Genomic DNA, 25,791 nt, shown 5'->3' on the forward strand with positions numbered 1-25,791 from the left:
AGCTTTGGGCGGGCGATATTCTCCAGGTTGAGCCCAAGGTCCCTTTCCATCCAATTCGTCCTCCCATCTCCAGAAATCCTGTGTAGGTGGGTCCTGTTGCCGTTTCACACGCTGCTTGGTCCTGGGGTGGGTAATTCTGTCACGATCGTGTGGAGGAGAGACGGACCAAAACGCAGCATTTGGAAAATAAGCCATCTTCCTTTTATTGAGAAGAAGGAAAAAACGAAACAAAAACACTTACAAACTAACCAAAACAATAAACGACCGTGAAGCTAATAAACGTAGTGCACATACACAGACTACAAACGTTCAGACATAGACAATTACCCACATCAAACGAAAGCCTATGGCTACCCTAAATATGGCTCCCAATCAGAGACAACAGAAATCAGCTGTCTCTAATTGGGAACCCATTCAGGCAACCATAGACTCTCCTAGACAACTACCCCAACATAGACACAGCTAGACACATACACTCAACACAAACCCATACACTACACCCAACACCCCCTTTACCATATAACCACCCAAAACCGATAAAACACAAACATTCCCCATGTCACACCCTGACCTAACTAAAATAATAAAGAAAACAAAGAATACTAAGGCCAGGGTGTGACAGATGCTCGATTAAGTTATGGGTCCATACGTGTTAAGAGAAGAGATAAAACGTGGATCGGAACCGGAACGAAGAGCTACACCCTTTTCTGCTTGCAAGTTACGGGGGCAAGTCTATGGGCCAAATGTCCCCTTCCGAAATTCGAAAGATGCTAACACCTGCGAAATCATGATTTTTCCAAATAATCAGTGATTGAAAACCGAAGCACCGGAACAAATGCTGCTGATCTCACGCATCCCGTGTTGTATCATGACAGATCAACATGACCATTTATGTTTACGTAGTCAGTCCACAAAAGATTAGTCCTTAAAAGGCATGAAATTAATTGATTTGAAAAAGGGAAGTCAGTGTAAATGTTTGCACTGTGGCTAAAAGGGATGCCGCCCGCTTTGTGAATTCAGATGGGCAAAAAAAGAGAGAAGAGCCAGAGAGAGGTAGAAACTTTCACCGCGCTTATTCTTCACGCTTTTTCACATCCTAAACTTTTAATCTCGACAGCCACAATGGATGCATGAAATGGATTTTGAATTTCAGATCTGATTCGATTCTTTATTGATGGATGCCAAGGGTGGCTTAGGCCCGACGGAGGGAACGGTCGCTGCCTTTGAAATACAACCTGTCAAAAAACTATTGTTTCCGGCTTGCATTTCCATGTGTGCATGTTGTTTGTAGCTTTAAATGCAGCACAGTAAAAGGGAATTTTCCATTTCTTTTGAAGTCCTTAATCTCCAACAGGATAGAAAGGACAGGATGAATGCAAATGCTGAGATTTAGTTCAGCTGTGAAAAGTACCACTACTTTCTTTATGATGGGAAAATCCAAAGCTGCACACTTTCAAAAGCTATTATTATCATACGAAGTGTAGCCTTCTTATATGTGCATACTACAGCCTTTGTGAAGAACTCTGCATGGACTTTAATGGTGCAGGTCGTAGTGTGCTCTACCCATAACTGCAGAGTCCCTGGTTCAAGTCCTGGTCCGGCTGTTCCCCCTTCAGTCGCTACAAGTAGGCTGGTAGTCTTCATGGAAGGAGTCAATAGTGAACCACTACCAGTCATTAACACGTGCTGCTGTCCTAATGTTATTAATGTCCAGATTAGGGTTGCAACGCTGCCGATAATTTACCAAAGTTACTAGAATCTTCAGTAATTTAGGTCATTAACAGAAAATGTACGGCCATCGATCGTAACTTTGGTCATTTATACTTGAATAACTTATACTTGAATAACTTCAAGTTGCACTATGCAGAAATTGCACCGCCATTTCCTGGTTGCTACAACTAATATTTTGCCTAATTTCAGTTTATGTGACAAAATAAGATAGTATAGTGTAGGAAATCATTGTACCATCCAAACCTTTGTGAAATATATTTTCCAAAACCAAAAATATTGTTGTTTCAGCTGTTTGAAGCCGAAAGTAAAAGATGCAAAAAGAAAACTTGGTTGCCTGTTTTGGATGTTATTTTGGCATTAATACGTGTCACATATCAGTTTGCAAATAATGTAAAAAAATAAAAAAATAATAATCATTGAGTTGATAAAGCCGCATACAAACCTGGTCTTTTTTTTGCTTTCTTGAGTAAGGCAGCTCCAAAATGCAGGTGCTTCAGCCTAGCTTAGTGCTTTCTGTGGTGGTGGGGCAGCCAGCAGAAAATACGGAGCGTAGGGTTTGGTCATGTTCTCTAGTTGCGCAGTGATTTGCTCAGTGTTCTGTCACTCAGTGTTCTGTCACTATGTCACTGCCAAATCTAAGGGTAGAGCTCGAAAATTCAAGCCCCTTGGGTGCTGCCATAGAGTTACATTAGAAGTGCTGATCCAAAAAAGATCAAGGTCATTGGCCACATATAAAATTACATCAAATCACGTTATATCTACAGTAGCTTTGATTGGACAATGAGAGAACAATGGAAGAATGGTCCATGTTCTGAATTCAGTCGCTGTACATTTCAAAAGGGCTGAACAAATAGTTATATTGACTACATCCGTCCTAGCTCGCTCATAATCGAAATTACAGATTTCCTCTTATCCGCTTGTTGTCCCCTTATGCCATAGTTTGTACATCTCAATTGTCAATAGAAACCACATTTGTTTAAGCAAGTCAGCCATATCAGCTATGTTGTTTTTAAAGGCAGTAAATTAGTCTGAAGGAACTTTTTCGCAGCCAGACAAGGCTCTGCTGATAGCCAGGTGTAGCAGTGGTAAGGTGTTGGGACTGCTGTTAGGACAGCTTTATGTAGGCCCTAACAGTTTGTGGGCACGGTTTGTCACCGTTATAGTGCAATTCATGTATTGTTTAGTGTTGTGTTTTGTAGTGGCTTTGATGGCATGCATCCCCCCCAAAAAATATTTTTGCCCCACCAAGATTTACATGCTCAAATCGCCATTTACATAGTAAAGTATGTAATTTTTTTTGGGGGGGGTGATATTTCATGCTGAAACCGAACTATTAAACACCAATGGTTTATATTTAGGATGTTTCACTGCTTTGTCATTCAAGTTTTTATTTAAAAATCTTCTTATTTAATTATTTAAAATATTTTACATGTGATAAGGCCAGAAGAGAGGATCAAATAATTACAGACATGTGATACTCTGAAGTACCCAAAAAGGCCACTACATGTCTTGTGATAGACCACATACAATTCTTGAAAGATACCAAAATTCTGGTAGTTTATTTGTAAACTTAGAAAGTTTCCAGTAATATACCCTCCCTTTGCAACCCTAGTCCAGATTAACTGGATTACACCGCCTTGACCTTGACCTTGACCCCGACCCTAGCACTGACCTGTCCAGCTGGATGGACGTACAGTACTCCTGCTCTGCTGTTCTGCTTTTTTTATTTCTTCAATTTGGTTATTGATCATTGCTAGAGAGACATTTTCTTGCCATAGATTTTCAAGCCAAGTTAAGTCAAAACTGTAACTAGGCCACTCAGGAACATTCAATGTCATCTTGGTAAAATATTCCAGTATATTTTTTGGAGTTGTTTTAGGTTATTGTCCAGCTGAAAGGTTTTTCTCCCAGTGTCTGTTGGAAAGCAGACTGAACCACGTTTTCCTCTATGGTTTTCCCTTCCTTTTTATCCCCCCAAAATTCCCAAGTCCTTGCTGATGACAAGCATACCCATAACATGATGCAGCCACCACCTTGCTTGACAATATGAAGAGTGGTACTCAGTGATGTGTTGGATTTGCCCCAAACATAATGCTTTGCATTCAGGCCATTAAGTGAATTTCTTTGCCACATTTTTTGCAGGATGTATGTTTTGAAATATTTTTATGCTGTACAGGCTTCCTTATATTCACTCTATAATTTAGGTTAGTATTGTGAAGTAACTACAATGTTTTTGCTCCATCCTCAGTTTTCTCCTATCACAGCCATTAAACTCTGTCTGTAACTATTTTAAAGTCATCATTGGCCTTGTGGTGAAATCCCTGAGCAGTTTTCTTCCTCTCCGGCAACTGAGTTAGGAAGGATGCCTGTATCTTTGTAGTGACTGGGTGTATTGACACACCATCCAAAGTGTAATTAGTAGCTTCACCATGCTCAAAGGGATATTCAGTGTCTGCTTTTTTCATTTTTACCCATATACCAATAGGTTCCCTTCTTTGAGAGGCATTGGAAAACCTCCCTGGTTGTTGTGGTTGAATCTATGTTTGAAATCCAGTGCTCAACTGAAGGACCTTACATATAATTGTATGTGTGGAGTACAGAGATGAGGTAGTCATTCAGAATCATGTTAAACACTATTAATGCATACAGAGTGCGTCCATGCAACTTATTATGTGACTTGTTAAGCAAATTTTTACTCCTGAACTTATTTAGGCTTGCCATAACAAAGGTGTTGAACAGTTATTGACTCAAGACATCTCAGCTTTTCATTTTTAATTAATTTGTAAAAACGTCAAAAAACATAATTCCACCTTGACTTTAAGGTGTGTTGTGTGTAGGCCCGTAAGGCAAAATCGCAAATTCAAGCTGTACCACAAAATAATTTGAAAAAGGTCAAGGTGTGTGAATACTTTCTGAAGGCACTGTACTGTATGTGTGTGTTTTTGCTGAAAATGACACTGCATGTATATCATTTAACAGTGCCTTCCAGGGGATCTCATTCTCCTGATGCAGTAGTTTATACTGCTTGAAACAACAACATTAATGAAATATTGAAATGGCATGGCAAGAAGAAAAAACAAATTGATACAATTTAAGGCCAAGTGGCAAACAATAATTCAGGCACTAGGGATTGGGGTGTGAGCATGCAGTTCTGGGCAGATGATATGCAGTCATTGTTTGTCTGCGTCTGTAAGTTGTTGTTCATATGTATACGTTTGTATATGGAGTGAATTATTATTATTTATCGAGAACAGAGGGAATGCTGCCGCCACAGAAGGAGAACACTGCCGTAACGCTGGCGTTACCATGGAGAGTGTGCGGTTGCCAAGGCACTTGGAGACGGAACAGGGAGGGTAATAATTTATTCCTGTCAGCGGCACCGCGGGTGGTGAGGGGTGTAAGGAGGGGGAGGTCGGCGGCATTAAGGTCCTGAGGGGCAGAGAGGAGAGGGACAATTTTATTTGTCAAAAAGGGGCACCTCTGGCTAGTTCACCCCATGCTGCTACTGTACTGCACTGGCCTCAGGGGGAGAGAGACAGAGAGCCAGCAACCTTAGTGTTGTTTATCGAAGGCGTTGCTTTGCTAGAGCTGACGTCCAGAGGAGGCCCCCGCCTCCCTCTCCTTTGTTGGGTCTGACTGATCACCTACCCAGAGGCTAAAGACTAGTCACTCTCACACAAATGTAGGAAAACATGTATACACAGCTTTGTTTTCGTGAATTTTCAGGACTTTTTGGGGAGATACAGTGGCTTGCGAAAGTTGGCATTTTTCCTATTTTGTTGTCTTACAAAACTGAACTTGAGTGTGCATAACTATTCACCCCCCCCACCAAACTCAATACTTTGTAGAGCCACCTTTTGCAGCAATTACAGCTGCAAGTCTCTTGGGGTATGTCTCTATAAGCTTGGCATATCTAGCCACAGGGATTTTTGCACATTCTTCAGGGTAAAACTCCTCCAGCTCCTTCAAGTTGGATGAGTTCCGCTGGTGTACAGCAATCTTTACGTCATATCACAGATATTCAATTAGATTGAGGTCTGGGCTTTGACTCGGCCATTCTAAGACATTTAAATGTTTCCCCTAAACCACTCAAGTGTTGCTTTAGCAGTATGGTTAGGGTCATTGTCCTGCTGGAAAGTGAACCTCCGTCCCAGTCTCAAATCTCTGGAAGACTGAAACAGGTTTCCCTCAAGAACTTCCCTGTATTTAGCACCATCCTTCATTTCTGACCAGTTTCCCAGTCCCTGCCGATGAAAAAACATCCTCACAGCATGATGCTGCCACTGCCATGCTTCACTGTGGGGATGGTGTTCTCGGGCTGATGAGAGGTGTTGGGTTTGCACCAGACATAGCGTTTTCCTTGATGGCCAAAAAACTCAATTTTAGTCTCATCTGACCAGAGTACCTTCTTCCATATGTTTGGGGAGTCTCCCACATGCCTTTTGGTGAACAACAAATGTGTTGGCTTCTTTTTTTCTTTAAGCAATTACTTTTTTTCTGACCACTCTTCCGTAAAGCCCAGCTCTGTGGAGTGTACGGCTTAAAGTGGTCCTATGGACAGATACTCCAATCTCCGCTGTTGAGCTTTGTAGCTCCTTCAGGGTTATCTTTGGTCTCTTTGTTGCCTCTCTTGATTAATGCTCTCCTTGCCTGGTCCGTGAGATTTGGTGGGCAGCCCTCTCTTGGCAGGAGGTTTGTTGTGGTGCCATATTCTTTCCATTTTTGATAATGGATTGAATGGTGCTCAGTGGGATGTTCAAAGTTTCTGATATTTTTTTACAACCCAACCCGGATCTGTACTTCTCTACAACTTTGTCCCTGACCTGTTTGGAGAGCTCCTTGATCTTCATGGTGCCGCTTGCTTGGTGATGCCGCTTGCTTGGTGGTGCCCCTTGCTTAGTAGTGTTGCAGACTCTGGGGCTTTTCAGAACAGGTGTATATATACTGAGATCATGTGACAGATCATGTGACACTTAGATTGCACACAGGTGGACTTTATTTAACTAATTATGTGACTTCTGAAGGTAATTGGTTGCACCAGATTTTATTTAGGGGCTTCGTAGCGAAGGGGTGAATACATATGCACCTACCACTTTTCCGTATTTTTTGTTTTGGAATTTTTGGAAACAAGTTATTTTTTAAATTTCACTTCACCAATTTGGACTATTTTGTGTATGTCCATTGCATGAAATCCAAATAAAAATCCATTTAAATTACAGGTTGTAATGCAACAAAATAAGAAAAACACCAAGGGGGATGAATACATTTGCAAGACACTAAAATGTATTCCCATTCAAAATCCTATTTATCTCAACTCTAACTGTTTAATACATTTTAGGACATGGGAAAAAAGTACTGACTTTTCAAAAGTGTTTTCCTATATTGTCAGGACATTCTGGTGACTTGTCAGGACATTGTGGTCCTGATAATGTAGGAAAATACGTGTTCACACACACACTACTCAGCGCTGCTGTCATCTGCTATTGTTTATTTACATGCACCCACTTTATTCTGTCCTTACAATTAATCCCACGCTAATAATGGGGTAAATATGTTAATTGCTGTTTTGAACACTTCGTAAATTCCTGATTGATTGCTGCATCGGACAATTTTGTTGCTAATTTCTTTCTCTCTGTCCTTCTCCCTATTTTCTCTCTCTTTTTATTGCCTTGTCTTTCTTTCCCTCTTCCCGCTTTTTTCTCTCTCCCTCTCTCTTTCCCCATCTGTCTGTGTCTGTTGCCTCGTTTAGTAACTCTTTCATCCACACAGGCAATTACAGCCCTCATATTCACTGTGAGCTCTTCCCGTCAGAGAGCTTGGAAAGGTTAGCTATTAAATTCACATTAGTCTCAGTCTGTCTACCTCTCTACCTCTGCTCTCTTTGCATGAGTAAGGGACTGATTCCTTCTTTACTGTGTTCTGTTCAGCAGCAGACTGGGATGGATGGATGGAGAGAGAGCCTCTCTCCACCGCTCTCTACCTTGCTGATACGTCGGCCCCACGTTCCATCAGGTTACTCAGGACATAAAATATTCATGCTTCTTCTCTCCTCTTTCTTTTTTCCACTATTTTCCATTTATTTCATTACTTGTCGGGGGAAGGGTTGAGGGATGCTTAGAGTCTCTTTTGAAGGCCAAGAGATTGAGTAAGAGATAGAGAGGGTTAGATCTGAACATCCATTAGCCTGCGTTTTCCACTCAGTGTAAATGTATCTCTAGTGTACCTAGCTACCTATCTATTCCCGCTACATTACAGTCTAATGCTCTCTTCTCTGCTCTCCTCTGTCTCCCCTGGCGCACCTGACCTTGCTACAAGGCCTAGGCTCACACCCAAGGCCTCCATCTCTCTCTTGCTCACTCTCTCCCCGTCTCTCTCTCTCCCCCACCCTCTCTCTCTCTCACACACACCCTCCCTCGCTCTCCCTCACCCCTCTCTCCCCCTCGCTCTGATCTTGTGTAATCGTAGTCCTTTGTGGCCCAGGCTGAAAGTCAACATTGGGGGCCAGTCATAACTGGTGAGAGTTGGTCAAGACCTACCATAGATAGATGGCTTTCTCCTCTCCTCTGCTTATCCTGCTGTTAACCGGTGCCCGCCAACTCCTGTCACCACCAATGCCAGTGTCACGGTAGCCTTTGGTCCCCTCAGACTTTTGGCTTCAGATAACATTCTATCATTAGTGTGATTATCAAGACAAAATTACTTTTAAAAGTCCTTTTTCAAAAACAAAAAAACAAGAGGACTTGACTACTCAAACCCACCACTGTGCTTGAGTAATATCTGGAACCTTCTCTCAAAGCAGGGTAACCACCCACCTGAGAAAACATTACTACTAGTGATAAAGTTTCTCTCTCTCTCTCTCTCTCTCTCTCTCTCTCTCTCTCTCTCTCTCTCTCGGCGCAAGTCGTCCTCTGCTCTCTTACGCGACCTCTGCGCTGTGCCGTGGCGGCTAATCTTATTTTGATATGCCGTGGCACGGACCTGGCTCCTCACAGAAGGAATGGGAATCTTCAGCATACCAGGGCTGTGTGTTTTGGTCTGCTCCAGAGAGATACTTTCTCTGCACACCCACGTCCTTTTCACAGCCTCTCTTTACGTTGAAAAACTCTGGTCCTCAGAAGGGAAATCTGGAAGCGGCTCAGTGAAAGTGTGATATATTTTTCTCTGCCGCAGCAGCACGGCTCAGGAGGGCGATTTGGGCGTCTTTCAAGATTGTGACTGATGCAGGAAGACCGGTGGGACTTCGCTATGCCAAAATGTACAGTTCTCACACAGTTGATTGTTTTGTATGGTGAGATCTTTGGCCTTTCTTCAAGGTATTCCACAAGGAATGCTATATGGAATGATATTGAGCTCTCCTTCATGGAATACCTTGAAGAATTCTATATGGAACCATGGAATGATATCAGGTTTTTCCCTCATCAAGCTACTCTAGTCAGAAATCAATAACTCATTAAATGCAGTCCATGTCAGAGAACTACTGTTTTGTAAAGTGTCAGGCTTTGGTGGGCCCACACAGAGCACTCTGCGCTCTCTCCCTGTACGGTAATAAACCTTTGATAATGCCCTCCCTTTAAGAAGACCTTTTTGATTGCGTTAGGTAATCCATTTTTGATTAGATCCAAGGTCTTAATGAATCCTTATGGGTAGAATGGTGGTCATTAATGAATGGTTGAGATTGAGAGGGTGGTGGTCTGTCTTGCTCTCGTGTGGGGTGTGTGTGGTTGGATAACAGAAGAGGAAAAAAACCTCATTACTTAATAATACAGTTGTCTCATTTCTCAAGTAGTTCTCCTTGATGAGAGTGGTTCTGTGTGTGTTTTATGGGGAATAGGAGGCTAGTGGCCATTGCTTCATTTTACATGTAGTCACAGAGCCCTGCCTGGACAGACTGCCTCAACTGCTCGCCTCTAGGCTTTGTTCTCTCTCTGTCTGTGTCTGTGAGGGCCAAGGGTAGAGCTCTGATGGCATGTGTGTAGGTGAAGGCAAGAACTACTTTTAAAATTACCTTTCAGAGGAGCTGGCACCGGCACTGTAGCCTACACCTCTCCCACACAAGTAAACAAACCCCCAAAAAATGGCTGTGAGTTACGTAGAGGCAATATTCTCTCTGTGGATTTTTGATGTTCTATTTCTTTCTTGCGTTTCTTTCCAGGTCATCACTAGATATCGTCCAGGAGGATGCTGCTATTGGGATGACCTTTGTGACCTCACCTTTGCCCTCCCCTGGAAAGATCAACCACCAATCAAGAACCCTGAACAACAGCCTACATGGATGTGGTTGGCTGGTTCCAGTGATGGACAGGTGACCAGCCAGCCCTCTAGCCGCCCTCTTCTACTTTGACTCCCCCTCCCTCCCAGACGTGCAGCGTGCACCCCCGGTCGGAGACCCCCCACATCTCTGCCATGGTGACATAATCAGCAGCACAACATGTGGGAGATCCAACATCATGAGACCGTTTCATTCCTATCTCCAGTAGCTGCTGCTGAAGCTGCTGCTGCTTCTCTAGCCTGTGGATTACCGACTAGACCACTTGAAATAACAAGACGGACTTTGGATTGATTTACTTTTACTCTCCACCAAGTAGCCCTCGAGAGACTGTTTTCTGGGTGTTGCGGTTGGACGGTCAGTGAGGTCAGTCGGTCGGGCGTTGTGCGTGACGATGCTGGGATGCGTGTCCCGCCTGCGTCGGCTGGTCCGTCTCGTCCACCACCTCCCCCTCCAGACCTCCCTGCTCCTCCTCTTCCTCTTCTGCACCGTCAGCGTCTTCGTCTCCGCCTACTTCCTGTACGGCGTCAAACGGGAGCTCGAGCCCTCAGGAGGGGGCGTGGCTGGCAGCGAGGGGGCGTCGGCCATCTACGATGACCTGCGGGCGAGCCCGTCGCGGCTGCTCCCGGTGCGGGCGGTGTCGGGGGGGCTTGCTGGGGGCGAGGGGGGCAGAGGAGGGGTGAGGACAAACCCCCTGGTGCTGGTGTTTGTAGAGAGCCAGTACTCTCAGCTGGGCCAGGAGATAGTCGCCATCCTGGAGTCTGGACGTTTCCACTACCGGACAGAGATCTCTCCAGGTAAAGGGGACATGCCCACATTAACAGATAAGGAGCGGGGGCGCTTCACGCTAGTCATCTATGAGAACATTCTGAAATATGTAAACCTGGATGCCTGGAACCGAGAGCTGCTGGACAAGTACTGTGTGGAGTATGGAGTGGGCATCATCGGCTTCTTTAAGGTTAGAAACACCCTATTGGCTATCTTTCACTCTATCTCCAGCTCTCCAGCTCTCCAGCTCTCCAGCTGTCCATCTCTCTTTATCTTTCTGTCGTCCCTAAGGAAATAGATCTCACTGTGCTGGAGAGAATGTGAAAGCAGAGGTGAGGTGAGGAGTGGTACATGTACAGTACCAGTCAAAAGTTTGGACACACCTACTCATTCAAGGGTTTTTCTTTATTTTTTTACTATTTTCTACATTGGAGAATAATAGTGACGACGTCAAAACTATGAAATAACACATATGGAATTGTGTAGTAACCAAAAAAGTGTTAAACAAATCAAAATATATTTTATATTTGAGATTCTTCAAAGTAGCCACCCTTTGCCTTGATGATAGCTTTTCACACTCTTGGCTTTCTCTCAACCATTTTCATTTGGTAGTCACATGGAATGCTATCGGGGAGAGAATGAGAGTTCATCTCAATGAAATCTCATCTGAAGAGATTAGTCAGCTCCATCATCAATGTTGAACAGGAATGTGTGTTAATACCTCAGCAAGCATTAAGCGAAAGTTGCTGTAATAAAACATTTTTTTGTGAGCACATGTGTGTGGGTGAGTGTTAACTTAATTGTTTTTTTTTGTGTGTGTTTTTTAATTTAACCTTTATTTAACTAGACAATATAATAACATTGCGTTTTCTCAGATGCCCACATGAGGAAGGGGGAGAGAGAGCTAACAAGATTCTATGCCACATGATTGGAGGTTTTGCCTATTCAGTGCAATACAACAGATTTCTATCTGCAACTTTCTGAATAGAATTGACTGGAATGGAACTGAAGTTGTAACGCTGTCCCCTCTTGATGTTGTCATTGATTTCCCTCCTGTAGGCCAATGAGAACAGCCTGCTGAGTGCCCAGCTCAAAGGATTCCCCCTCTTCCTCCATTCCAACCTGGGCCTGAAGGACTGCACGGTCAATCCCAAGTCCCCCCTCCTCTTCATCACACGCTCCGGCCAGCCCCTCCCCGGCCCCCTGCCTGGGGACGACTGGACCGTCTTCCAGTCCAACCACTCCACCTACGAGCCCGTGCTCCTGACCAAGACCCAGTCCGCCGAGAGTGTCCCCTCGCTGGGTACGACAGCCACGCTGCTCCCCTCCGTTGTGCAGGACCTGGGTCTCCACGACGGCATCCAGAGGGTTCTGTTTGGGAACAACCTCAACTTCTGGCTGCACAAGCTGGTGTTTGTGGACGCGGTGGGCTTCCTGTCGGGGAAGAGGCTGTCTCTCTCCCTGGAGCGACACCTACTGGTCGATATAGATGACATATTTGTGGGGAAGGAGGGGACCAGGATGAAGGTGAAGGATGTCAAGGTGATACATACTTGGAAAATAGAAAATGTCAATTTCCAATGCTTTGGTCTCTGAGACCTTGTAATCATGTTGCATAATATGTTTGTAATGAAGCATTATTAGCTAGGCAGGTGGGCTGGTACAGGACATGAAAGGCATCGTTCCATTCCTAGTATTATATTAAACTTCTCAGTATGCTGACTCAGATGACATATAATTGGTTAAAATAAACAGATAATGGCATGATTGATGGAATTGTGTTGTAAGATTTCAGTGCAGCCTTTGATGTTATTTATCCAATAGAACCCAGAGAGTGTTCTTCAATGGAAGCTTTTCTAACATCAGATACAGGGCATTGTCCCTCAGGGCAGTTGCCTTCGGTCGTTACTCTTCTCTATTTTAACAAGTGATTTGCCACAGGTCTTACACAAAGCTAGAATGACTATGTATGCTGATGATTCCACACTCTACTCGTCAGCACCCAAAGCCATTGAGCTCATTGGAATTGTAAATAAGGAGTTACAGTCAGTATCAAAATACACAAATGGCACAAATCAACTGTACTAGTTGTTCAGGCTCTAGTCTTCTTGATTACTGTCCGGTAATATGGTCAAGTGCAGCAAAGAAAGACCTAGCGAAGCTGCAGCTGGCTCAAAACAGAGCAGCACGCCTTGACCTTAACTGCACATACAGAACAAACATCAACAACATGCATGTCAGTCTTTCCTGGTTGAGGATTGGTGAGAGATGAACTGTTTCTCTTCTAGTTTTTATGAGAAGCATGACATGCTGACCAGACCACTCGCGCATGTTGATTTTGTCCCCTCACACAAGACGCGATCAAGAAACGCAGGTCGAACTATCAAAACGAACTCTGAGCCAACTATATTAAATTGGGGACAGGTCGATAAGCAAACATTTATAGCAATTTAGGTAGCTAGCTTGCTGTTGCTAGCTAATTTGTACCAGGATATAAACATTGGGTTGTTATTTTACCTGAAATGTACAAGGTCCTCTAATCTGACAATTAATCCACAGAAAAAAGGGTAAACCAAGTTTGTTTCTAGTAATCTCTCCTCCTTCAGGATTCTTCCTTCTTCTTTTGACTTTATATGGCGGGTGGCAACCAACTTTAAGGTGCATTACCACCACCAACTGGACTGGAGTGTGGACCTCAATTCATCTTTCAATCACCCACGTGGGTATAGGCTCCTAAAAACGAATGAGGAGATGGGAGAGGCGGGATTTGCAGCGCGTGAAGCGTCACAAATAGAACCAGACGCAGACTCGATTGAGCAGTGTGGGTGCAATAATTGAATATGTTACATTTATTTTGCAACACTCGGGCACGCGACGTGAGCGGTGTGGTCAGCATGAAAATTCCAGATTGTCTGCATAATCAAATAACATTCAGCTCCGACACTCATACATACTGCACAAGACATGCCACCAGGGGTCTCTTCACAGTCCCCATGTCCAAAACAAATTCACGGCAACGCACAGTATTATACAGAGCCATGATCGTATGGAACTCCCTTCCATCTTCAATTACTCAAGCAAACTTTCAATTTACCTTTAAAAAAAATGATTAAACAACATCTCATGGTACGGCGGGGACTGTGAGGCAACACAAACACATGCACACACACTAAGGGCGTCGGCATGCTTCAGTTCGGCTGGCGGCTAGCCACACTTTGCGAGCCAACCGGAATGAGTGTGCTCGCATACTCCCTTAAAAGACCTTCACTTGGAAAAACTAGAAAAAAGCAGCAATAGTACTGTTTGTCCATTTTGAAATGCTGTAGTTAGTATAAACTTCCTCAAAATAGTCCGAATGAATATTAATCTAAGATAACTCTGCAGAGCAGATCTTAGTCGCGCAATTTGACATCTAACTAAGCTGTTTGGTGTAGTACACTACATGACCAAAAGTATGTGGACACCTGCTCGTCGAACATCTCATTCCAAAATCATGCATTCGGGCAGGAAGCATTCTCTTAGCATCCGCCAAACCCAGATTCGTCCGTCGGACTGCCAGATGGTGAAGCGAGATTCATCATTCCAGAGAACGCGTTTACACTGCTCCAGAGTCCAATGGCGGTGAGCTTTACACCACTCCAGCCGACACTTGGCATTGAGCATGGTGATCTTAGGATTGAGGCGGGACGCTCGGCCATGGAAATGAAGCTCCAGACGAACAGTTCTTGTGCTGACGTTGCTTCCAGAGGCAGTTTATTGTTGTAACCGAGGACAGATGATTTCTATCCGCTACGCTCTTCAGCACTCAGCGGCCTCGTTCTGTGAGCTTGTGTGGCCTACCACTTCGCGGCTGAGCTGTTGTTGCTCCTAGAAGTTTCCACTTCACAATAACAGCTCTTACTGTTAACAGGGGCAGCTCTAGCAGGTCAGAAATTTGATGAACTGACTTATTGGAAAGGTGGCAACCTATGACGGTGTCACATTGAAAGTCACTGAGCTCTTCAGGCCATTCTACTGCCAATGTTTGTCTATGGAGATTGCATGGCTGTGTGCTCGATTTTATAAACCTGTTAGCAACGTGTGTGGCTGAAATAGCCGAATCCACTAATTTGAAGGGGTGTCCACATACTTTTGTATATATAGTGTATTTCTCAGTGAAAAAGAAAATTGCACGAAAATGAGTCGTCTCCCGTTGATTGACAACAAAGACTTTATTGATTAATCTGTACTGTTGACCAATCACCGACGAAGCAGCATAGACTTCGGCTCTGAACTTTGACTTGCCTCCAGAAAAGATGTGTGCCCGAACAGCTGAAAAATTGTCACCAAAGCCCAAAACGAACGAAAAACGTCACACAATGTTGTCATAATATACAGACCAGTCAAAAGTTTGGACAAAGCCTACTCATTCAAGGGTTTTTTGTAATTTCTACATTGTAGAATAATAGTGAAGACATCAAACTATAAAATAACACATATGGAATCATGTAGTAACCAAAAAAGTGTTACACAAATCAGATGTATTTATATTTGAGATTCTTCAAAGTAGCCACCTTTGCCTTGATGACAGCTTTTCAGACTCTTGGCACTCTCAACCAGTTTCACCTGGAATGCTTTTCCAACAGTTTTGAAGGAGTTTCCACATATGCTGAGCACTTGTTGGCACTTGGCTTTTCCTTCACTCTGCGGTCCAACTCATCCCAAACCATCTCAAATGGATTGAGGTCAGGTGATTGTGGAGGTCAGGTCATCTGATGCAGCACTTCATCACTCTCCTTCTTGGTCAAATAGCCCTTACACAGCCTGGAGGTGTGTTGGGTCGTTGTCCTGTTGAAAAACAAATGATGCGCAAACCAGATGGGATGGTATATCGCTGCAGAATGCTGTGGTAGCCATGCTGGTTAAGTGTGCCTTGAATTGTAAATAAATCACTGACAGTGTCACCAGCAAAGCACCATCACACCTCCTCCTCCATGCTTCACGGTGGGAACCACACATGCGGGGATCATCCGTTCACCTACTCTGCGTCTCACAAAGACACGGCAGTTGGAACCAAAAATCTCAAATTTGGACTCATCAGACCAAAGGACAGATTTCCACCGGTCTAATGTCCATTGCTCATGTTTCTTGGCCCAAGCAAGTCTCTTCTTTCTTTCTTCTTATTGGTGTCCTTTAGTAGTTGTTTCTTTGCAGCAATTTGACCATGAAGGACTGATTCACGCAGTCTCCTCTGAACAGTTGATGTTGAGTTGTGTCTGTTACTTCAACTCTGTGCAGCATTTATTTGGGCTGCAATTTCTGAGGCTGGTAACTCTAATGAACTTATCCTCTGCAGCAGAGGTAACTCTGGGTCTTCCTTTCCTGTGGCGGTCCTCATGAGAGCCAGTTTCATCATAGCTCTTGTTGATTTTAGCGACTGCACTTGAAGAAACATTCAAAGTTCTTGGCATTTTCCATTTTGACTCACCTTCATGTCTTAAAGTAATGATGGACTGTCGCTTCTCTTTGCTTATTTGAGCTGTTCTTGCCATAATATGGACTTATGGGGTATCTTCTCTATACCACCCCTACCTTGTCACAACACAACTGATTGGCTCAAATGCATTAAGAAGGAAAGTAATTTCACAAATTAACAAGGCACACCTGTTAATTGACACGCATTCCAGGTGACTGACTACCTCAAGAAGCTGGTTGAGAAAATGCCAAGAGTGTGCAAAGCTGTCATCAAGCAAAGGGTGGCTACTTTGAAGAATCTAAAAATTTTTGGTTTCTACATGATTCCATATGTGTTATTTCATCGTTTTGAAGTCTTCATTATTGTTCTACAATGTAGAAAATAGTATAAATAAAGAAAAACCCTGGAATGAGTAGGTGTCCAAACTTTTGACTGGTACTGTTTACACAAACTCTTCCCGAACTGTTCCGGCTGGGAAGCATGCGCACGCCTTTACACACATCATTTTTTGGTTTTGTATTATTTTTATTGTATTTATTATTGTTTGTATATCGTTGTATGTTATATTTGTGTGACTGTCCTCGTCTATCAGTGTTTTGTTACTTGTCATGTTTTGTGTTTTTTGTGGACCCCAGGAAGAGTAGCTGCTGCTTCTGCAAAAGCTAATGGGGATCCAAATAAACAAATAGAGTTGACAGGCTACAGCGTTACGATCGGGACACACACACACACACACTCTTAAGAACCATAGCCATGAATATTTCAATACATACAGAATAGCAGAACCTTTTCAGTTATCTGTATCTTTCTGTGTGTGTCCCATCAGAGTTGAGCTGCTTCCTCACATGAGCTGGGGTAGAGAAGTATATCAAGGCTTCCTTCCTCTCTTGGAATCCGAACAGTGGGGTGTAAAGAATAAATCACACAGTCTCCTGACAAGGCAGGAGAGACAGAGGGAGACTGGGGAGAAAGAGGGAGATGTGAGTGGATTCATATATAGTACGGAGATCAAATGAAACAAACACTCAGATCAGAGGAGAGAGAGAATGGAGGAGAGAAAAGAGTACAGGAAAAAGGCAGGGTGTGTACAGGGAGGGAGTTGCATATTGACAAATTCAGCTGTGTGTGTGACTGTGTGTGTGACTGTGTGTGTGTTTACATGCGGGTGTGTTTTGACCTTCCCTTCCCTCTCCTCTCTGAGTCAGGCCCTGTTGGAGACCCAGAGAGCGCTGCGTAACAATGTTCCCAACTTCACCTTCAACCTGGGCTTCTCAGGGAAGTTCTTCCATGCAGGTAAGACCGGAGAACACAGCACCCCACTCATACAGTACCCGATCTGTGTACTGAAGCTTATTACTGATAGCGTCACAGTTTATACTCCAGTACTCCTTGGTTTATCACCAGAAATCCTCGTTTTCTCTTGTCCTCCTCCCTCTGTGATTATCTTCCTCGCCTTCTATCTTACCCTTGTCCATTCCCTGACAACCTCCTTTCTTTGCCCTTTTCATTTTTCATATTCTCTCTGTGCTCCACTGTCCTCCTCCTGTCCTCCCCTTCTTCCACCATTCCTCTTCTCACCTCCTATCCTCCTCTTCTCCCTCCCCCGTCCTCCCTTCGTGTCCAGGGTCAGATGAGGAGGACCTGGGGGATGACCTGCTCCTCTCCTACGTCAATGAGTTCTGGTGGTTCCCCCACATGTGGAGCCACATGCAGCCCCACCTCTTCCACAACCAGTCAGTGCTAGCCGAACAGATGCTTCTCAACAAGAGGTTCGCTATGGTGAGTCTCTGTCTGTCTGTCTGGAGGCTAGCGGTGGGATGCTAGCAATTAGCCCGCCTCACTAAGGTGCTCCTAATTAGAAATGCTAACTTTAGCTTAACACAGCTAGCACCACTGGGATTTTAATTGTTATCCCTGCCTACCTTATATTCCTCCCTCTCTCTCTCTCTAGGAGCACGGTATCCCCACTAACATGGGCTATGCGGTAGCCCCCCACCACTCGGGTGTGTACCCAGTTCACCTGCAGCTGTACGATGCCTGGAAGAAGGTGTGGGGCATCAGGGTGACCAGCACGGAGGAGTACCCCCACCTCAAACCTGCCCGCTTCAGACGGGGATTCACACACAGCGGTATCAGCGTGAGTCACAGAACCCTTTACCGACGGTTGCACTGTCTCTCTCCCTTATTCTCCTCTTAACTCTTTCTTGCCTCTACCTCTTCTGCGTTTGCAGATCGAAAAGGATTGAATAGATGGTAACAATATGGTGATTGGTTTATCCTCCTTTTCTACCTTTCTTCTGCCTCCGCATCTCTCCTCCACTTCTCTCTGTTCCTACCTCCATCAACATCTTTCTATCTCTTCCCCCACTTGTCTCTGTCCTCCCATGAGTGGTTGATATAACAACGGTAGGATTTTATTTATATCACCGTGGCAACAGTGGCCTTGGAATGGACAGTCTCGTTATGCCTTCCCGTTGGTCAGTCAGTGTGTTTTTGAGGATCCCTCTACAGCAGGTGGTGATACTGGACTGTAGCCACGCCAACCACTCTGACTGGCCCCCCAAACACTACCTCCTGGATACACCTTTAACAATATAACAACACCAACCACGACAATGACAGTAACACTGGCTTAATAGCACAACAACAGCAACCCGGTTACCCACCTCCATAACGTAAACACGAACCATACATCACCAAAACGCAACTTAATCTTCTTCAAAATACATTCCCCCAAAAAATCCAGTAGTCTAGTGTCTACAGTATGTGCTGTTGCCAGTAGGTTTCCTCCCCTGCGCTCTGTATCTCTCTATTTTTGTCTGTCCTTGAGATGCAGCTCTGAGTGGTCCAGTCTTCTCTGCTCTGCTCATACAATACATTAGATGATTGATATTCAGATCCCCAGACACTCTCTCTCGCTCCGTGTGTATTTGAATGAATTTCCATATAGACTCAGAGTGAATGAGGTTTGCTTTCCCCAAACGAGAAGTATAATATGAAGATTATTGAACACAAAAGTGGTGATATTGCCTGATATGTTTTGCATTGACTAGACCAGTGGGGCTGGCGTACGTGTGTGTGCTTGTGTGTGTCATTGACTTAGAAGTGTGTGTGTGTGTGTGTGTGTGTGTGTTTGCAGGTCTTGCCCAGACAGACTTGTGGTCTGTTCACACACACCATATTCTATAAGGAGTACCCAGGCGGACCCAACGAGCTGGACAAACTCATCAACGGAGGAGAGCTGTTCCTCACTGTCCTACTCAACCCGGTGAGTTAACACGCACACACACGAACGCATGCACACACACACACACACACACTCTCTTTCTTTCTCTCTATACATTCAATCGCTACTCAGACTATCAGAGTGAATTTGAGTGAACCTTTCTGTCTTTCTCTCTCCATTTTCCTTCATCCATCTCTCCTCCTCCTCCTCCAGATCAGTATCTTCATGACCCACCTGTCTAACTACGGTAACGACCGGCTGGGCCTTTACACCTTCAAAAGCCTGGTGGCCTTCGTGCAGACGTGGACCAATCTGCGGCTACAGACCCTGCCTCCCGTCCAGCTGGCCCACAGATACTATAACCTCTTCCCTAACGAAAAAGACCCACTCTGGCAGGTGAGAGAGAGAGAGAGAGAGAGAGAGAGAGAGAGAGAGAGAGAGAGAGAGAGAGAGAGAGAGAGAGAGAGAGAGAGAGAGAGAGAGAGAGAGAGAGAGAGAGAGAGAGAGAGAGAGAGAGAGAGAGCAGAGAGAGAGAGAGAGAGAGAGAGAGAGAGAGAGAGAGAGAGAGAGAGAGAGAGAGAGAGAGAGAGAGAGAGAGACTGGATGTGTGCATTAACTAATACTGGGATGTTGAAGGGGTGTTCCACTCAAAATACAACCTAACATGTTAACAGAGCTACATCCAAGGTAAGTAGGAATATTTTTATTTATTTATTTATTTAACCTTTATTTAACCAGGTAGGCAAATTGAGAACACGTTCTCATTTACAATTGCGACCTGGCCAAGATAAAGCAAAGCAGTTCGACACATACAACAACACATAGTTACACATGGAGTAAAACAAACATATAGTCAATAATACAGTGAAAAAAAATAAGTCTATATACAATGTGAGCAAGTGAGGTGAGATAAGGGAGGTGAAGGCAAACAAATATATGTATTTGTATTTAAACCCCACCTCTTTAAGGAATACCTAGGATAGGATAAAGTAATCCTTCTAACCCTCCCCCCCCTTAAAAGAGTTAGATGCACTATTGTAAAGTGGTTGTTCCACTGGATATCATAAGGTGAATGCACCAATTTGTAAGTCGCTCTGGATAAGAGCGTCTGCTAAATGACTTAAATGTAAATGTAAAAATGTATAAATAAATAAAAATATAAAAAGGCCATGGAGGCGAAGTGAGTACAACACAGCAAGTAAAATAAAAACTAAAAAACACTGGAATGGTTGGTTTGCAGTGGAAGAAAGTGCAAAGTAGAGACAGAAATAATGGGGTGCAAAGGAGCAAAATAAATAAATTAATAAATACAGTAGGTAAAGAGGTAGTTGTTTGGGCTAAATTGTAGATGGGTTATGTACAGGTGCAGTAATCTATGAGCTGCTCTGACAGCTGGTGCTTAAAGCTAGTGAGGGAGATAGGTGTTTCCAGTTTCAGAGATTTTTGTAGTTCGTTCCAGTCATTGGCAGCAGAGAACTGGAAGGAGAGGCGTCCAAAGGAAGAATTGGTTTTGGGGGTGACTAGAGAGATATACCTGCTGGAGCGCGTGCTACAGGTAGGTGCTGCTATGGTGACCAGCGAGCTGAGATAAGGGGGGACTTTACCTAGCAGGGTCTTGTAGATGACCTGGAACCAGTGGGTTTGGCGACGAGTATGAAGCGAGGGCCAGCCAACGAGAGTGTACAGGTCGCAGTGGTGGGTAGTATATGGGGCTTTGGTGACAAAACGGATGGCACTGTGATAGACTGCATCCAATTTATTGAGTAGGGTTTTGGAGGCTATTTTGTAAATGACATCACCGAAGTCGAGGATTGGTAGGATGGTCAGTTTTACAAGGGTATGTTTGGCAGCATGAGTAAAGGATGCTTTGTTGCGGAATAGGAAGCCAATTCTAGATTTGACTTTGGATTGGAGATGTTTGATGTGGGTCTGGAAGGAGAGTTTACAGTCTAACCAGACACCTAGGTATTTGTAGTTGTCCACATATTCTAAGTCAGAGCCGTCCAAAGTAGTGATGTTGGACAGGCGGGCAGGAGCAGGCAGCGATCGGTTGAAGAGCATGCATTTGGTTTTACTTGTATTTAAGAGCAGTTGGAGGCCACGGAAGGAGAGTTGTATGGCATTGAAGCTCGCCTGGAGGGTTGTTAACACAGTGTCAAAAGAAGGGCCAGAAGTATACAGAATAGTGTCGTCTGCGTAGAGGTGGATTAGAGAATCACCAGCAGCAAGAGCGACATCATTGATGTAAACAGAGAAGAGAGTCGGTCCAAGAATTGAACCCTGTGGCACCCCCATAGAGACTGCCAGAGGCCCGGACAACAGACCCTCCGATTTGACACACTGAACTCGATCAGAGAAGTAGTTGGTGAACCAGGCGAGGCAATCATTAGAGAAACCAAGGCTGTCAAGTCTGCCAATGAGGATGTGGTGATTGACAGAGTCAAAAGCCTTGGCCAGGTCAATGAATACGGCTGCACAGTATTGTTTCCTATCGATGGCGGTTACGATATCGTTTATGACCTTGAGCGTGGCTGAGGTGCACCCATGACCAGCTCTGAAACCAGATTGCATAGCGGAGAAGGTGTGGTGTGATTCGAAATGGTCGGTAATCTGTTTGTTGACTTGGCTTTCGAAGACCTTAGAAAGGCAGGGTAGGATAGATATAGGTCTGTAGCAGTTAGGGTCAAGGGTGTCCCCCCCTTTGAAGAGGGGGATAACCGCAGCTGCTTTCCAATCTTTGGGGATCTCAGACGACACGAAAGAGAGGTTGAAGAGGCTAGTAATAGGGGTGGCAACAATTTCAGCAGATAGTTTTAGAAAGAAAGGGTCCAGATTATCTAGCCCGGCTGATTTGTAAGGGTCCAGATTTTGCAGCTCATTAAGAACATCAGCTGACTGTATTTGGGAGAAAGAGAAATGGGGAAGGCTTGGGCGAGTAGCAGAGGGGAGGGCAGTGCTGTTGTCCGGGGTAGGGGTAGCCAGGTGGAAAGCATGGCCAGCCGTAGAAAAATGCTTATTGAAATTCTCAATTATAGTGGATTTGTCGGTGGTGACAGTGTTTCCTATCTTCAGAGCGGTTGGAAGCTGGGAGGAGGTGTTCTTATTCTCCATGGACTTTACGGTGTCCCAGAACTTTTTTGAATTTGTGTTGCAGGAAGCAAATTTCTGCTTGAAAAAGCTAGCCTTGGCTGTTCTAACTGCCTGTGTATATTGGTTTCTGGCTTCCCTGAAAAGTTGCATATCACGGGGGCTGTTCGATGCTAATGCAGAACGCCATAGGATGTTTTTCTGTTGGTTAAGGGCAGTCAGGTCAGGAGAGAACCAAGGGCTATATCTGTTCCTGGTTCTAAATTTCTTGAATGGGGCATGCTTATTCAAGATGGTGAGGAAGGCATTTTTAAAAAATGACCAGGCATCCTCTACTGACGGGATGAGATCAATATCCTTCCAGGATACCCCGGCCAGGTCGATTAGAAAGGCCTGCTCGCTGAAGTGTTTCAGGGAGCGTTTGACAGTGATGAGTGGAGGTCGTTTGACTGCTGACCCATTACGGATGCAGGCAATGAGGCAGTGATCGCTGAGATCTTGGTTGAAAACAGCAGAGGTGTATTTGGAGGGCAAGTTTGTTAGGATGATATCTATGAGGGTACCCGTGTTTACGGAATTGGGGTGGTACCTGGTAGGTTCATTGATAATTTGTGTGAGATTGAGGGCATCAAGCTTAGATTGTAGGGTGGCTGGGGTGTTGAGCATGTTCAAATTTAGGTCGCCTAGCAGCACGAGCTCTGAAGATAGATGGGGGGCAATCAGTTCACATATAGTGTCCAGAGCACAGCTGGGGGCAGAGGGTGGTCTATAGCAGGCGGCAACGGTGAGAGACTTGTTTTTAGAGAGGTGGATTTTTAAAAGTAGAAGTTCAAATTGTTTGGGAACAGACCTGGATAGTATAACAGAACTCTGCAGGCAGTCTTTGCAGTAGATTGCAACACCGCCCCCTTTGGCCGTTCTATCTTGTCTGAAAATCTTGTAATTGGGGATGAAAATGTCTGAATTTTTGGTGGTCTTTCTAAGCCAGGATTCAGACACGGCTAAAACATCCGGGTTGGTAGAGTGTGCTAAAGCAGTGAACAAAACAAACTTAGGGAGGAGGCTTCTAATGTTAACATGCATGAAGCCAAGGCTATTACGGTTACAGAAGTCATCAAAAGAGAGCGCCTGGGGAATAGGAGTGGAGCCAGGTACTGCAGGGCCTGGATTCACCTCTACATCACCAGAGGAACAGAGGAGGAGTAGGATAAGGGTACGGCTAAAAGCTATGAGAATTGGTCGCCTAGAGCTACTAGAGCAGAGAGTAAAAGGAAGTTTCTGGGGGCGATAAAATAGTTTAAAGGAATAATGTACAGACAAAGGTATGGTAGGATGTGAATACAGTGGAGGTAAACCTAGGTATTGAGTGATGATGAGAGAGATCTTGTCTCTAGAAACATCATTGAAACCAGGTGATGTCATCGCATATGTGGGTGGTGGAACTGAGAGGTTGGATATGGTATAGAGAGCAGGGCTAGAATCTCTACAGTGAAATAAGCCAATAAACACTAACCAGAACAGCAATGGACAAGGCATATTTACATTAAGGAGAGGCATGCTTAATCGAGTGATCAATAAGGGTCCAGTGAGTAGAGGTTGGTTGGGGTCGTGGCGATCCAGACAGCTGGCCGGGTATATGGCTATCGGTAGCAGCATAGGATGGAGGTCTGTTTGTAGATACCTCGTGCGTTTCCGTCGGTAGGTTCCGTGTAGTGGGGTTTTGTTCAGATAGCAGCCGATAAGACAGCTAACGATTAGCGGGCCTCAGATGAGCGTTCAGGTAACGTCGGGACGGAGGTGCCGGTTGGATAAATCCCTCGGGCAGATAACGTCGGCAGTCAGTCGCGGCAGTCAGTCGTGAAGGCCCGGTGGGGTTCCGTATCTGCAGCAGCAACAAAAGAAACGGGTCCGGATGGTGATGGAACTCCTCAGCTGGCTAGCTCCAGCATGATTTGAGTTTGCTCCGGGGTCGACGTAAGCCAATAGTCACACGGTATGCAGCTAGCTAGCTGCGAAATCAAGGTGCAAGTGTCCAGAGCCTGCGGCTGGAATCCGGGGAAACTGAGAGAAAAAAGTCCCGGAATGCTCCGGTCCGAGTCGCGTTGCACAAAAGTGCCGGTAGATTATCGAGCTAAAGGAATAGCTGATGACCACAAAACGTGGGCAGCTGAAACACCAACGCTAGCCAGCAAACCGGCTAATTTCGGGGCAGCTACAGATTAGCTTCTGGCTAGCTATCGGAGTAGCTTCTGGTTAGCTTTCAGGCTAGCTTCTGAATTAGCCCCTGGCTAGCTTCCACGATGGATTTTCAGATTGAGGTAAATAATACTTTTTGTAATTGGTGAAGCGGGTTGCAGGAAAGCTTTTGCAGGAAAGCTTTTGTAGTTGAGTTCTTGGATAATAAAATAAATAAAAGATATGCGAAGAAAAGGTGTAAATATATATATATACAGGACACGACACGACAATACGGAAAAAGACGTCTGAACTGCTAAGCCACCTTGGACCGTTATGAGAGAGAGAGATATCATGTTAGGTTGTATTTTGCATGGATCCTCCCTTGATTAATTTATTCAGGTTAGTCTCATTTAGATAGAATTTATTTAACAAGAGTCCTGGTTGGACCCTTGTCCTGTACAGCACAATCTGTTGCCAAGAATTGTGTTTGTGTTCAAAGGGCATCTCCGTTGATAGTTCCAATATGTAGCCGCATGTCCTCAGGATGTTGTATGGATGGATTTGTTCAGGGTTCATTAAGCAACTGGATACATGTAAGAATTTCTAATGATCTTCATCAACCCTGGTCCTACAGGATCCCTGCGAGGACAAAAGGCACAAGGACATCTGGTCAAAGGAGAAAACGTGTGACCGCTTCCCCAAGCTGCTTGTCATTGGGCCTCAGAAGACAGGTGAGAGAGACGGAACACAAGCACCCCCCAGTGGGCATCACCAGCAATGACTCTCGGTGCACAATCTTACTTTGCTTTATTTCACCTCGTTTCTGATTCATTTCCCAACCTCATGTAATTATTTACAATAGTTAGAGTTGAGACGTCTTTGGTCTGGTCTGTAGGAGGGAGGTTTTCGAGACTTTGGGCTGAAGAGGTGTCGTTCTTTCAGTGTTACACACTCTCAGTACAGAACAGAACAGACTAACAGGAGCTGGCCTGTCACAGATGACCGACTGACTCTCTCTCCTCCACAGTGAAAGCTGTGAAAGGAAGTTTATGAGGAACACACTCACCGACACTAATGGGA

General features: G+C 44.6%; 1 protein-coding gene across 2 annotated transcripts in view; it reads left to right on the forward strand.

Annotated features, from left to right (window-relative positions):
* LOC139574124 (bifunctional heparan sulfate N-deacetylase/N-sulfotransferase 1-like) overlaps positions 1–25,791 on the forward strand; it is a 104,079-nt gene that overhangs the window by 72,658 nt on the left and 5,630 nt on the right. Inside the window, exons 2-9 of one of the 2 annotated variants that reach the window (XM_071398316.1) lie at positions 9,884–10,955; positions 11,825–12,307; positions 17,426–17,513; positions 17,845–17,999; positions 18,172–18,357; positions 19,360–19,488; positions 19,660–19,842; positions 25,346–25,442. In XM_071398316.1, the coding sequence (XP_071254417.1) occupies positions 10,392–10,955; positions 11,825–12,307; positions 17,426–17,513; positions 17,845–17,999; positions 18,172–18,357; positions 19,360–19,488; positions 19,660–19,842; positions 25,346–25,442 (1,885 nt within the window). In that variant the 5' untranslated portion in view covers positions 9,884–10,391. The remainder of the gene's footprint in view (positions 1–9,883; positions 10,956–11,824; positions 12,308–17,425; positions 17,514–17,844; positions 18,000–18,171; positions 18,358–19,359; positions 19,489–19,659; positions 19,843–25,345; positions 25,443–25,791) is intronic. The other variant, XM_071398317.1, reaches the window with a different exon arrangement.

The sequence above is a fragment of the Salvelinus alpinus genome, chromosome 4 (assembly GCF_045679555.1).
Source record: "Salvelinus alpinus chromosome 4, SLU_Salpinus.1, whole genome shotgun sequence".
In the NCBI taxonomy this organism is placed as follows: domain Eukaryota; kingdom Metazoa; phylum Chordata; class Actinopteri; order Salmoniformes; family Salmonidae; genus Salvelinus; species Salvelinus alpinus.